Source organism: Vicugna pacos, chromosome 23 (genome assembly GCF_048564905.1).
Source record: "Vicugna pacos chromosome 23, VicPac4, whole genome shotgun sequence".
Lineage (NCBI taxonomy): Eukaryota > Metazoa > Chordata > Mammalia > Artiodactyla > Camelidae > Vicugna > Vicugna pacos.
This window is the reverse complement of record NC_133009.1, coordinates 6511668-6524753: the sequence shown is the minus strand read 5'-3', so window position 1 is coordinate 6524753 and position 13086 is coordinate 6511668. Positions and strand designations below refer to the sequence as shown.

At 56.5% G+C, this 13086-nt stretch overlaps 1 protein-coding gene and 1 long non-coding RNA gene across 3 annotated transcripts; one reads left to right on the top strand and one right to left on the bottom strand.

The window, feature by feature from the left end:
* The first annotated feature begins 84 nt into the window (after positions 1-84).
* LOC140688599 (uncharacterized) lies at positions 85-686 on the top strand. Its single transcript, XR_012063297.1, has 2 exons — positions 85-267; positions 521-686. It is a non-coding gene; the product is annotated as an uncharacterized lncRNA (long non-coding RNA).
* Positions 687-1790: 1104 nt separating this feature from the next.
* On the bottom strand, positions 1791-12011 carry REN (renin). Of its 2 annotated transcripts, XM_006215508.3 has the most exons (10): positions 11890-12011; positions 8679-8829; positions 8017-8140; positions 7315-7433; positions 6184-6380; positions 4332-4340; positions 3675-3794; positions 3129-3273; positions 2738-2836; positions 1791-2145 (listed from the first exon to the last, which is right to left on the bottom strand). In XM_006215508.3, the coding sequence occupies exons 1-10, from the start codon at positions 11967-11969 to the stop codon at positions 1984-1986; spliced, it is 1206 nt and encodes a 401-aa protein (XP_006215570.1). In that variant the 5' UTR covers positions 11970-12011; the 3' UTR covers positions 1791-1983. The 2 variants fall into 2 exon arrangements, with proteins under 2 accessions (XP_006215570.1, XP_006215571.1); XM_006215509.3 differs by lacking the exon at positions 4332-4340.
* Positions 12012-13086: the final 1075 nt, after the last annotated feature.

Here is a 13086-nt window from a genome sequence, read left to right as displayed (position 1 = left end):
ACGCCCCCGGAGAGGCCGTGACGCAGGGGCCGGGGGCGGGGCGGGGGCGGGGCCTGGGCGGGCGGGGCCGCCCCGACCCGGGGCTCTGGCTCTTCTGCCCCTTCTGCCCCAGGCTCGCTGCCCCGCTTCCGAGGCGGCGAGGTGGCCTCCTCCCTCCCACCTCGCCTCGGGCCGCTCCCCTTGTGTAGTCGGAGGCGGGGCCGTGGCAAGGCTCTTCCTGCGCCCCCACTCCATCCTGGAGTATGGAGATGCGGCTGCTTCCAAGAGGTCAACTTGGGCAGGACCACCTGTGCCCCAGCTTCCTGCCCCCACCCCAGTCCCTAGACTCCTGGAAGAGGTCCTGCGGGAGGGGGCAGACCCTGCTGCATCTCAAAGACCTTTTTCGATGGAGAGGAGACCATGGGGGCTACATTTGGGAATGGATGAGCCAATAGGGACTTCCCTACTCACCAGCCCACGTGGGAGAGCCCTCACTGCACCACCCAGAAAAGTGCCTATTTCTCCACGTTGTCCCTTTCAGGAACCTCTCAGTCACAAGGCCCTATCATGATTGCTGTCCAGAACCCAGCTCTGCCCAGGGGAACTTCTGCGGTGATGGAAATGTTCTGTTATCTGTACTGTCCATTGCAGTGGCCACATGTGACAATCCAGCACTTGAAATGTTGCTAGTATGACATTTAATTTAATTGTACGTTTAATGTAAATAGCCATCTATGGCTGTCCTACTGAACAGGGTAGGAGACGATGGGCGGGAGGTGCTGCCTCCCTAAGGCATGTCAAACTGGGAAGGACACTGATTCCAACTCTTCTTTTTTGCAAGGAGGAAATAGAGTCAAGCTAGCAAGCAAACTCAGAACTGTGCCCTTGGCTCTGCACAGGGTTGCTGCAGATGTGGGAATGCAACCCTAGAGGGACTCTGGGGTCCCATATAATCCCAAGGGGCTGTGATTCTAGACGTATAAGGTTCTCTGGGGCCTGGGTGGGCTACTCAGTACCTCACCCTTTTTGGTGAAAAGAGGCGTGAGCAGTTATCATGAAGAGGGACGACCTCAGTGACTGCAGGTGGATGCCACCTCGCATTCCCCAAGCTGCACATCCCCTGCAGACAGACCAAGGGTTGGGAGGGGGAGAAGACTTCAGCATGCTGAGTCCCAAGTTGGTGAGATGGAGGACAGCAGTACATGCATCTGTGTGCTTGCGCACCTGGCCCCACGCCAGGATGAAGATACACCTGTATGTGGTAAGAAGGAATGCCCCCAGGACCTGAGCCAGACTGGCAGCATTCCAGTCTTGATTTTTCACACTTCACTGAGCAGTCTTGGCCAAAGCTTTCATTCCCTGAGCCTCAGTTTCTCCACATGTAAAAAGGGAGTATCAGTCCGATCTCTGGTGTTCTCCGTTTTTAGGTGTTAGTGCCTTAGATTGCATGTCTCACTGGCTGTGTGGGAGTGGGGGTGGGGCGGTGGTTTGCAGTGCCTGAGTGCAGAGCCTGAACTTGAGGCTGGCCTCCATGAGCTGGGAGCATCTTCCCGGCCCACAGTCCACTGCCACAGTAGTAGCCCTGGTCCTCAAGGGGCTGGCTCTCTACAAACTTCCCACCCAGGTTGTATAAACAAGTCCACTTGAGCCCTGCTGACGTCGGACGGATGACATCAGCCCTGCACGCAGGGACCTGTGCATGTGAGGGAATGTATAGTTTATCATTCTGTCACATTCTTGTCTGCACATGATCGCACGGCTATGCCTCCCACTGTTTCAAACCCTAGTGAACCCAGGTGCAACGGGGTTGTGAATATGAAGTCTTTATTCTGTTTGTTCTCAAAGCAGGGAAGAGCCAGTGCTAGGGGCAGGGCACACATCCAGGAAAAGCTCCATGCACCGTGCCCCTGAGTGAAGGCACAAAGACAGGCGAGTGGGCGGCACCCAGAGTGCTCTAGCTCTGGGCTAGGGCTGAGGGCAGGGCCTGCCAGGCAGCAGAGGGCCTCAGCGTGCCAGAGCAAAGCCAATGCGATTGTTACGCCGATCAAATTCTGTGTAGAACTTGCGGATGAAGGTGGCACCCAGGACCCAGACTGGCCCAGTGGGTGGAGGGACGTCCAGACCGTGGAGGGCCAGTGTGCAAAGATTATCATCATTGTATGGGTCCTAGCAGGAAGCAAGAGAGGTTCCCCACTGCCCAATACATAACCACCTCGCCTGACCCCCCACAGCCGTCCCATGCCCCATCCACAGTGGGCCCCCATTGCATCCTGGCCCCTTCAACCATTATGCATCGCACCCCTCCTGGATGCAGGATCGAAGCTGGATGCTGGGCTCACAATGCATCAGACACAATGCTGCCTTCAGGAGCTTACAGTCTGGCAGAGCTTCTGATCCTAGACAAGGTATTTAACGCCTCTAAACCCACTGAGGATAACAAGTGGATGAGAACGTACGAGCGCAGCATTTGATGAGAAAACGAAGATCAGGAGATGAGCACAGTGATCCCCGAATTTGCTGCACGTTGGAATCACCTGGCGAGTCTTGAAAACCCCGATGCCCAGTTGCTATCCACAGAGATTCAGTAAGTAAGGGACATGGCTTGTTACTGGGAGTTCTAAAAGCTCCCAGATGACTCTAATAGCAACCTAGTTTGAGAACCACTGGTCTAGCATGTAATCTGTGCATAATGTCTCATCTCTTTTTGAGGACCCCTGCCACCCTTCCCCTGTCACCTAGGGGCAGACTGGAGACTCACCTGCAATACGTAGTCCGCACTGGTAAGTGTGTAGGCTCTGCCTCCGAGGTGGAAGGAGATGTCGGGAAGTGTGGGCACTTGGTTACAGTTCACGACATACTGGCATCAGGGAGGGCAAAGGGAGCCCATCTGAGTGTGGGAGGTCCCCAAGCAGACACATCCCTCTGCTTGTGGTCTGGTCCCTCCACTGGAGAGGGCTGGGCGCAGTCCCCAAGTCCCAATCCCCTACTACTAGAGACCAAGCCACACATGGGAAGGGTATGAGAGGCAGGGGAGGGAGGCCTGGAACAGTCTTGTTTGGGACCTAATGTTTCCTGGAGTGATTTGGGGGCCTGGACCAGGTGCTGCTCCCCCCATCCTTGGTACCCTCCCTCCCTCCCTATCTCCTTACTTCATCCGTGCTCAGCTCCTTGGCCCCCAGTGTCTCCATGAGCAGCCTCATGGAGCTGGTGGGACCCGAGATGTAGGATGCACCGGTATCCACCACCACCATGCAGCCCTCCTCACAGAGCAAGGTGGCCGACCTCACAGACACCCTGGAGGAGGCCACAGTCAGACAGATGGACAGGAGGCTGATGGGGCATCACCAGGCTGCATAGCTTTCCTGAGTGACAGCAAGTGATGAGAGGCCATGCTTGTGGTCCAGTGGTGCAGTGAAGGATGGGTAATGCGTGAGCTGAAGGAGGAAAGGTGCTGCCCCCTCCATCAGCACATGGCTTAGTGGCACTCCACTTTCTCTCAGAAGGCCCCCTCCCCTCTGGCCATCTATCTCAGTGTCCCCCATCCCTGGACAAAGCAGGCAGAGAGCAAATGTCGGCTGAGCCTTAAGAATCAGCTGCATTAGAAGAGAGGGCAGGACGGTAACCCTCCCCTTTCTGACCCCACCCCCAGCAGCAGCAGCATTTCTGGAGAGAGCAGAGGGGTGGGGATTCCTGACCCTTTCATTTTGATCTGCCAGGAGCCAGTCTTGCTGATGCTCACATAGTGGAAATTCTCCTGGTAATACTGGGGGTCGCTCCCTCCCAGCACAATCTCTCCCCCCAGCAAGTGGGAATTCCTAAAGGGAAGATCAGAGGCTCTTGGAGACGCACAACCTTAGAGACTCAGTAGCCCCAGCAGCAAGGGAAGTTGGGCGCGGGTGCCCAGTGCTGGATGCCGGCTCGGGCAGGGGAAGGCGGGGTGGTGGGCAGGGCGGGGAAGCTGCAGGGCCTACTGCTTCTGCACTCCCCAAGCCCACCCAGAGGTGGTTCCAGGATAGTCCAGCTGCACCCAAAAAAGCATCCCCAGAGAGGTAACAGAAAAGGAACAGGCACAGGGCAGGGAATAGAATGCAAATAGGATGCAAATAGGCCCCGCCCTCCCTTGGGTTTGATAGCTGTGGGCTGAGCAGGTGCACAGGACAGGGGATGGGCCTCTGGGAGCTGTCGGGTGGGGGTGGGCAGGGGCCTGAGGCGCAGGGGGAGGAGGGGAGGAGAACCGCGGCCTCCAGCGGAGCCTGGGCCTGCCGAGGTGAGTTTTGGGCAGGTGGCATGTGTGATTCTGGGCCAAGTGCTCTGGTGGGTCAGGGCCAAGTGGGGGGTTTCCATCTCCTTACTTGGAATTTCTGCAGAGAAAGAGACACAGCAGGATGGAAGCCATTGTTTCAGGCGAGCCTCACTGGCCTGTTGTTTGGCAAGGTGGGTTTTATGCCCTCTCTTTACCTTGCAGGCAGTGGAATCACCAGGGGGTGAAGTCACCCCGGCGGTGAGTGGGGTGAGTGGGGGACTGGAGCCAAGGCTCCCAGTGCGTCCCAGTCTGAAGTTCATGCCCCTTGCTTTCCTCTCCTCCAGGCTGCAGGATGCCTCCCCTAGCTCAGGGCCTACCTTGGGGTTGGTTTCCTGTGTGTGTGTGTGTGTGTGTGTGTGTGTGTGGTGTGTGAAAGGGATGGGGTTTTCCAGCATTCATAGCAGGAGGCATGTGTACATGCACGTGTGTGCATGGTGTATAGTTTGCACATGTTTTTGGAGCAAGTGCCATCAATTTGCATTTTACAAATCCAGTACCTATGTGCATGTGGTAGCACGAGTTTCCTCCGCCAGTCTCCTCGGCCTCTCTCAGCCCTTCAAGATCCCCCTGGACATTCCCTCCTTCTCATCCCAGGGTAAAGGAAGAGGCAGGCCCTACCTGAACAAGGCCCGCCTTCTTCCTGTCTGCTGCACGCTCCTCCCTTCCATGGCCTCCGGGCTTCTGTGCCCTCAATTATCTTCTTTTTTCCCCGCCCCCCACATTCTTAGTCTCTCACTTTCCACTGGCTCCTTCCTCCACCTGCAAGCATACTCAGGCATCCTCCAGCATCAAAAGACACCCACCCTTCTTTTCTCTGCTCTGTCTGCCGCTCTGCCTGCACCCCCACCTGACCCTCCCACCCATGTCGAATTTCTCAGGGCAGCCTACACCTGCCTTTCCCTTCTGGACACCCACAGCCACCTCTTCACTGCTTGCCATCTGGCCTTGCCCGACCTCCAAAACATCCCTTCCCCTGACTGCCCCTGACAGCCAATTGGTGGCCTTTTCTCAGTCCCTCCCGGTCTCTCACCAAACCAGACACGCCTTTTCATCTTATCTACACGATTTCTCTGGACTCTGACCCTCCCCTCTGTCCTGACTGATACTGGCCTCGTGTTTTCACCCTTCTGATCTTCAGCTCATCCTGTCTTTCTCAACCCAGCCGCTCAGAGCAGATCACAGCTCTGCTGAACAGCTGACAGCAGCTTTCCCAAGGCTGGCTGAGCTGCACAGAAGCTCAGCCGAGAGCTGAAAGCACAAAGGTTCAGCCCCTGTTGTTGCTCACCACGTTGTCATGTTTCTTGTCTTCTCTGCCAGACTGTAAGCTCTGCGAAGGCAGGGACTCAGGCTTACACACTGTGTTATTGGCTGTACCCCCAGAGCCTGGCACAGCGCTTGCCATATAATTGCCCAATATTTGTCGAATCAGTGAATGAGAAGATAGACAAAAGGATTCATGAATGAATGAAGGCAGCTATCTCTGTATCTGAGGAGCCAAGGATCCTCACAGGGAGGGTCTGCTGGACACAGCAACGCCTTACTTCCCATCACCCCCATCCTGTATTCTCCTCTTGTTCGAGAGCAGTGACGTCTAAAAGAACTTTCTGCAAAAATGGAAATGTCATACATCTGAGCTCTCCGATGTGCTAGCCGCTAGCCACTGTGGCTGCTGAGTGCTTGAGAGGTGTCATGTGACTAAGGACTTGATGCCTCGTTTTATTTCATTTTAATTAATTCAGATTTAAGCATCGGCTTCCATATTGGATAATGTAGCTTCTACATATGGATTGAATACCACCTAGTCATGAACACGTTGAAATCCTGGCCCAGAACTCTGTTCCTCCTCTCCCAGCTCCCTGCCGCCTTCCCTTCCCCCGCCTCTGCCCCGGGGCCAGGCCTACCTGCTGTAGTAGACAGAGAAGACGTGCTCCTCCAGCACCCCCTGGGAGAGGATGTGGTCAAAGACCGGGGTGACCCCTCCGACAGCCTGTGCGGGGAAGCCCATGCCCAGGACGCCATCAAACTTGGCCAGCATGAAGGGCACCAGGGGCAGCTCCGTGACCTCTCCAAATGTCTGTGTCACTGTGATTCCGCCCACCTGTGGGAGGCAAGACCAGAGCAGACTAGCCCATGGTCCATCCTCTGGCCAGAGGCTGATTTAGGCTTCCACAGTGGGGGCCCCAGGGATGGACATGCCCCAGGGTGTGACAGTTTGGGGTAAGACCATTTCATCAGCCTCCCAGGCGTATCACCTCTCCTAATACACATCTAGGCGGTGGGTCCAGAGAGAACTGGGCTCATCCGATGGCTGGAAGGGGCAGAGGCTGAGAAGGTGGTACTGCCAAGCAGTAGTAGGAAAGATGCCAGGAGCTCCCCAATGGCCCCGCCTTCACATCGGCAGGACTGGGTTTTGGTCCCCTACACTCATGATGGGCTAACGATTCCTTTAGCTCAGCCAGGCCTGCCCTTCATGCTCCTTTCTCCCGCATTCACAGACAAGGGGAGTAAGGACCACAGTGATTTCCTCTCAGTTCCATGCATGCCCTGCCCCCAGCTCCATCAGAGCAGGGGCTGGAGAGAGAAACCCTAGGATGGAGTGGGTGAGACATAGACCAAACAACAATGAAAACCAGGCCTGTCCTTAATCTGAAGCCTAACCTCAACTATGACCGTAAAACCTATGTGTGACCCCGGAAGTGATGCTGACCACAATGTCCACAACAGCCCTGCCCCAGGGAGAGCTTGGTGACCTCAGGCAGGTTTCTTGCTAGAGGCTGTTGGGCTCAGGACCAGCCCTGCGTTAGATGCAGAAGCCTCCATCAATCACCCAGGCTGAGCCGGGAGCGCAGGTCTGCTCTACCCCAGGTGCTGCTGTTTTGCAGGGAAGTAGAGAGGAGGGTGCTCCTCAACTTCCCAAGCCCCAAGGTAGGCTGGCCTGCCCCATCCCTCATCATGGGCCCTAGGGTGGCAGGAGAGGTCCAGGGACTAGAAGGGCAGGAAGGGGATTGGATGAACTGGGAAGCCCCACTTACAGTCACCACGTCCTGGCTCAGGAAGCCTTTGACCTTCCCGGATCCGTAGTGGATGGTGAACTCTGTCCCATTCTCCACGTAGCTGGAGGACTCTGAGGAGTCGTAGAGGCTGTGAATCTCTGGGGGAGGGACACAGGCTCAGGGCCAAGGGTGGCCCAGGCAGGAAAGGTCGGGGGGTGGGCGGTTCCTGTGCATACGGCCTGTGTGTCGAGGCCTGAGTGCAGGGATGGGGAGGCCCTGAGCTTGGAGGCTTGGAACAACATGTGTGTCATCAATCAAGGACAGTGTTTCTTGGGGCCCTGATCTGTACTCATATCTCTGAGGATTTTGTCTCAAATGAAGTATTTTAAAGTAATTGCTGACACTGGGATGGGGAGAAGATTCCGGTCCCAGGAAGCTCACTCAGGGTGCGGACAGCCCAGGGGCCCGGGAGGCGGCTGAAAATTCAGTCCTCTCCCAGTCTCAGGAAGAGCTGGCTTTCTGGTGGGCTGGGGCCTTCCTGGGCCAGCTTTTCCACCCCGTGGCCATGCCAGAAACACGAGGGCCCTTTCCTGCTTCTCTCCTCTCAGGGGCTGCGGGAGGAGAGGCGGGGAGGCGGCAGCTCGAGCGGTGCCAGGAAGGATTTAGCAGGTGGAGGCAGGACTGCCCAAGTGTGACAGGGCGGGGGCTTTGGGGACAGGCACCACGAGTCCTGGGTCTCACCACAGGCCGTGTAGAGAGGGCTGCACTTGGTGGAGGGCACCCAGAGGTTGGCCGAGCCGGTGTCAAAGATGACTTTGAAGGTCTGCGGTGGGGTGCCAATGCCGACCTCGCCGTAATACTGGGTCTGTAGGGGTGACAGGAAAGAGGTGGCTAGAGGGGCTCTGGGAGACTCCGGTCTTGCCTGCTTGGGGCGGCACGAGACAGCTCATGCAGCCTCTCTGCATGTCCATTTTCCAGCAGGGACTGGGGGAGGCTTAGCCCTGTCTTACAACTTCCCGGGAAGTAAGAGTTTCAGTGAGACAAGATGGCAAAAATTAAATACTGAAATGAAGCAGGGTGGTGCCCCAAGCCTTAAGGAACCACCGATGCAGTGAGTAGTCAAACTGCACTGAGCCTGGGCTCAGGAACCTGCATCCGAGGTCACGCACCCCGCACGCCCACCCCGATCCACCCAGGGCCTGGATTCCCGAGTTCCCCACCTGCCCCTGCCGCCGGGCTGCCTCCTGCCCTCTGTGCCCCAGACTTTCTGGCAATAAAATGGGAATTTTGGAATGTGCTTAGTGCCCCTCAGCAACTCAAAGGCAGCATGGAAACTGCCAAGAAAGCCTTAGGCCCAAGAGAGGGAGGAGACGGGAGGAGGAAGGCCCGAGCCGGGCACTCACATCCAGGTAGTTGGTGAGGACCACGGGCGTGGTTCTGTTGCCAAACGAGAGTCTCTTGGTGAACTGGCTCCACTCAGCACCGAGCCTGGCCACGTCCACACCTCGCTCCTTCAGGCTTTCCCGGACTGAGGGCATTTTCTTGAGGAAGATCCTGGCTCAGGATGGAGTAAGAAAAGGAAGAGCTCTGTACTCCCCGTAATAATGGCAGAGTTCTGGAAGCTTCTAAGACAACTACCCCCAATCCTAGGCCGGGCACCTAAGAATCGCTCTTGGGCCTGTAGGCCTCTGCAGGAGAATTTGCAAACCTCTGTGACCACCTGTGCTGGCAAGTAGCCCTCCGCTAACTCCGTCCTGTTGTCTGAGTTGGAGCTCTGTCACCTCAAGGCCGTTCGTTCATTCATTCATCCATTCCATAATCGTGTGTCGAACACTTGCTCTGCCCTTGCGCCATGCTGGATACTAGAGACACAAAGATCATCTCTGCCTTCAAGGAGATCCAGCAGGTGAGGAGACAGGAGGAAACCGCACTGACTTCCCCTCTAAGGAGAGGAAGGCTAGGGGTGCCCCCGTCAAGGCTGGACAGGAGGAGGCAGTGCCGCATGGAGCCTGCAGGTGGCAGCAGACACCTGCAGCGGCCACCGCGGGGCTCCAGGATGCCCGCAGGCAGGCGCCCAGCCAGGGCCGCGAATGGAGTAGACTGACTGAACTGGGTCCGGCAGGGGGAGAGGCGGGCATCTCCAGAGTGCCTGGGCAGCCTGTCCTTGGAAAGATGTGCCTTCTTGAGCCTAAGTCCCAGTCCCTCGGGTTCTTGTCCTGACACTTTCCTATCACCTTTGGGAGGCAGAATTAAGGAGACCTGGGAAATTCACAGCGTACTGAGCTGCCACCAGATGAGTGCCAGACACTGTGCATGCCCCCCGCCCATCCATGTAACCCTCATAACAACTCTGCAAGCTGGCTGTCACCGTCCTCGCTTTATGATAAGGAAACAGGGGCTCGCAGGGATGAGGTGACTCCGTAGTGACGGAGCAGGGATTCAAAGCGCTGTGTCTGCCCCTGTTTCCCACGTAGGGTCCCCTGGGCTCTGACATGAAGCTCTGTGTGCCAAAGCCTGGAGGAAGATGTCCCAGGCTGCCGGGGCTGGGGGACGCCAGGGCTGCAGCCCAGCGTCTGGGTTACCTCTCCTCTTCCCCTGTACTAGGACTGCCCGTCCTCTAACACCCCTCGCATTCTCTGCACCGATTGTTGCCCACAAACATAAACACAGCTTTCGTGCCTGTCAGCCTGATGCCTTAATGGAAATGACTCGTCGTATTCATAACATAGTCTGCTGTTCCCAAAGTGTTTTCGCAATTCTGATTTTTCAAGGCTGACTCTCAAGCCTCTCCTTCCACAGATGGGAAAATGGGGGTCGGAGAAGACTTGACTCCAAAGAGGGCTCATTTTCCACTGTTTGCTCTGAACAGCCTCTGCTTTGGACCTTTCCTTTTCAGAAAGTCCCTTCCTGCGCCGCCCCCACCCCCACCCCCGCCCTGGCCCCCGCTCTTTCATCCTTGAAAGCCCCGCACGCACCCTCACTTCCAGGAAGCTTGCCCCATGATCTCCGTCCACCCTGGCCTCACCCTCACCCTCACCTGGGGTCCTGCTCCGTTTTTCTCAGGTGCTCACAGCCAGCCCTGCACAGCCTCCTGTCCATGGAGGTGGTGTGGTCTGAGCTGGTGAGGGCATAGTGATTGTGAGGACATGCTTGAATCCCTTCCTACCTGTGTGATTCTGAGCAATTTACCTAACCTCTCTGGGCCTTCTCTGAGCCCACATTAACTCCTCTATAAAAATGGACTTAATGGCAGTACCTACCTCTGAGAATCACTATGCAGATTAACCGAGCTGGCCACTGCTTGATAAACCTGCAAGGCGTCTGTGTATGTAAAAGGCAACCACGGTACCTTGAGAATGGGGTCCAGCTGTCAGATCTCCCAAAGAGCCTTGCATGGTGGCAAAATTCCTCTAAGCGTGTTTCGAAAATCTGACGCCCTCTGCATCCTAACCCAATCCCATTCTTCTGCTTTTGAAGAGAACAAGGAAGAACGGTTTTACCTCTATCAGTCTTTCCCCAAGGGGTGGGGGCTGTGCTCAGGCACACGCTGCTGGGACGCTCCCAGTCCCTCACATCGCGCCCCCAACCCAGCTGTTCCTCTCCATGAGCCCGGGAGCAGCGGAAAGAGGCTTTGAAACAAGAGGCCCAGTGTGTGCCCAGGCTTAGCCTCTTATGTGCGACCTCCGCGAGCCTCAGTGTCCTCAGCTATAAAATGGGGCTGTTGGGTTTTTGGGAGTGTAGCTCAAGATGAGATATGGGAAAGGATCCCGTGAAATCCTCAGCAACCATTTCTGTTATTAAAACCCATCCTCTTACTTTCAAGTCTTCTGGTCCCGTCTGCACCCCTCAACCTGAAACCCTTTCTCCACGAGGCTCTCACCCACCCAACCTCTCCCCTTCCGCAGCCTTGAAGAATTGCTTGTTCCTGCAGGCCTGGCACCAAAGAGGAATGTTATGTCTTTCTCTTCCTTCCCTTGGGCTGCCTTAAGCCTTTCTTTTAACATTTGTGATAATGTGCCCCGAAGTGTAACCACAGCTGGGTTTTGCAGCACACCCGCACCGAGCAAAGGGATTTGCACGCATCGTCTGGTTCAGTCTTCCAAGAGGCTCTGTAATGTAGGTGCTGTCATTATGCCTGTTTTAAAAATGGTAAACTGAGACCTGGAGAGGTTCAGCATCTTGCCCGTGGTTCCAGAACTAGTTGGTTTGCTAGTGGAGCAGAAAGCAAACCAAGGCAATTCAACTCTAGAAGAAGCCTTGCGCGGAACTATGTCCCGCAGCTTCCCTGGTAGACTTAACCGTACCACACCCTTCCTGGTAGTCAGGCTGTGAGCTCTTTGAGGGCATGAAGTATGTCTCAGTCATCGCTGAGTCCCCCCTCCGTGCCTCGCATGGTGATCTGTGCAGGAAGTGAAAGCTCCGGCCAGGGATTGGAAGACACGGCTTCCAGGCTGTGATGCTGGGCGAGTCACCCAGCCTTTCTGAATTGGGATCATACCTCCCTGCCCTGCTGGTCATGTGGATTGGATGACATCACACATCTGAAAGTTGGGGTGTTAGGAAAGTCAGAATCCCTTCCCCTGCCCCTGCCACCCTCCCTCCCAGCCGAGTTACCGTCTGAAGGCACCGGTGTCTACAGGGAGACCAAAGGTGCAGGAGCCCCAGAGCGCCAGCAGGAGTCCCCAGCGAGGCATTCTGCTCCACGGGTCCAGCCTTCACCTGGCCCCCAGCTCTCTTCGGGATCCACTGAAGAACCCTTCTCCTTTTATACGCTCCACACTCGGGATGGTGGCGATTCTGCTTGGCCCTAATTTATTACCCTGGGGCAGATGGCAGGGCAGCCATTAATAAATCCCCCATGGGACCCAGCTAGGTAGGTGAAGGGTGATCAGGTTCCTGATGCGGAGCAGGAGGGCTAGGAAAGGACGGCTGTGGGAAAGCAAGGCTGTACCCAGTGACGCCAGCAGCCCTGTCTCAGCCTGGCCTTGTGACCCCTCAGAGAAGACAGAGGCTGCTGAGAAACAGCGCTGCTCGGGAACAAGGTCGGGGCTGGGGCAGGCTTAGAACCCAGGTTTCCAGCCCCCAGCCAGTCTCCACTCCTTATGTCTTTGAAGCTCTGTCCTCTCTATTAACCTGGGCTGTGCCCCTGACTGGCTTCTCCCAGCTGCATCTCCGTGTTCCCATCTGGAGCATGGGTGACCCCTCCTGGCTTGTTCCCTGATAGAGCCAGCCCCAGGGGCCTCAATACTGCCTCCCTCCACCTCCATCAGCAGCAACTGTTTATGGGAAAGCGCAGCACGGGAGAAGAGGCGCCTCGTGTGGCCCTCTGGACGAGAGGCCTGGGGGCGGGGGGCGTGTGTCCATCCTCAGAGACCTAGCCTCGCAGAGGCTTCTGCCAAAGACTGAGGTGGGGCGGCTGGTCTTCCAGCCCCTCCTCCTGCTTCTGCTCGGCCCCGGTCCTCTCTGGGCCCTGTCTCTGCCAGTCTTGGGCAGCTCACCAGGCGCACACCTGGCTCCTAAATCCCAGACGGGCGCTGTTTATTCAGCTTAGGCTGCCCTCTCCTGGCTTTTCCCGCCTCGTTCCTCGGGGTCCGCAGCAATATCAGTACCTCCCCTGTGGAGCAGGTGCTGATTCAGCCTGGAAGTGACAGTTTCTGTTGGGGGCTCCCACAGTGCAGGTACGACCCTACTGTGTGTGTGTTCATCTGCTTCTGGCTCAAAGTGGTGCCTAATACTTATTGAGTGAGTGACCAGTGAACTGTGATGGGCAGTGCCAGAGCACTGGCACGGTTGTCAGGGAACTGGGTTCTA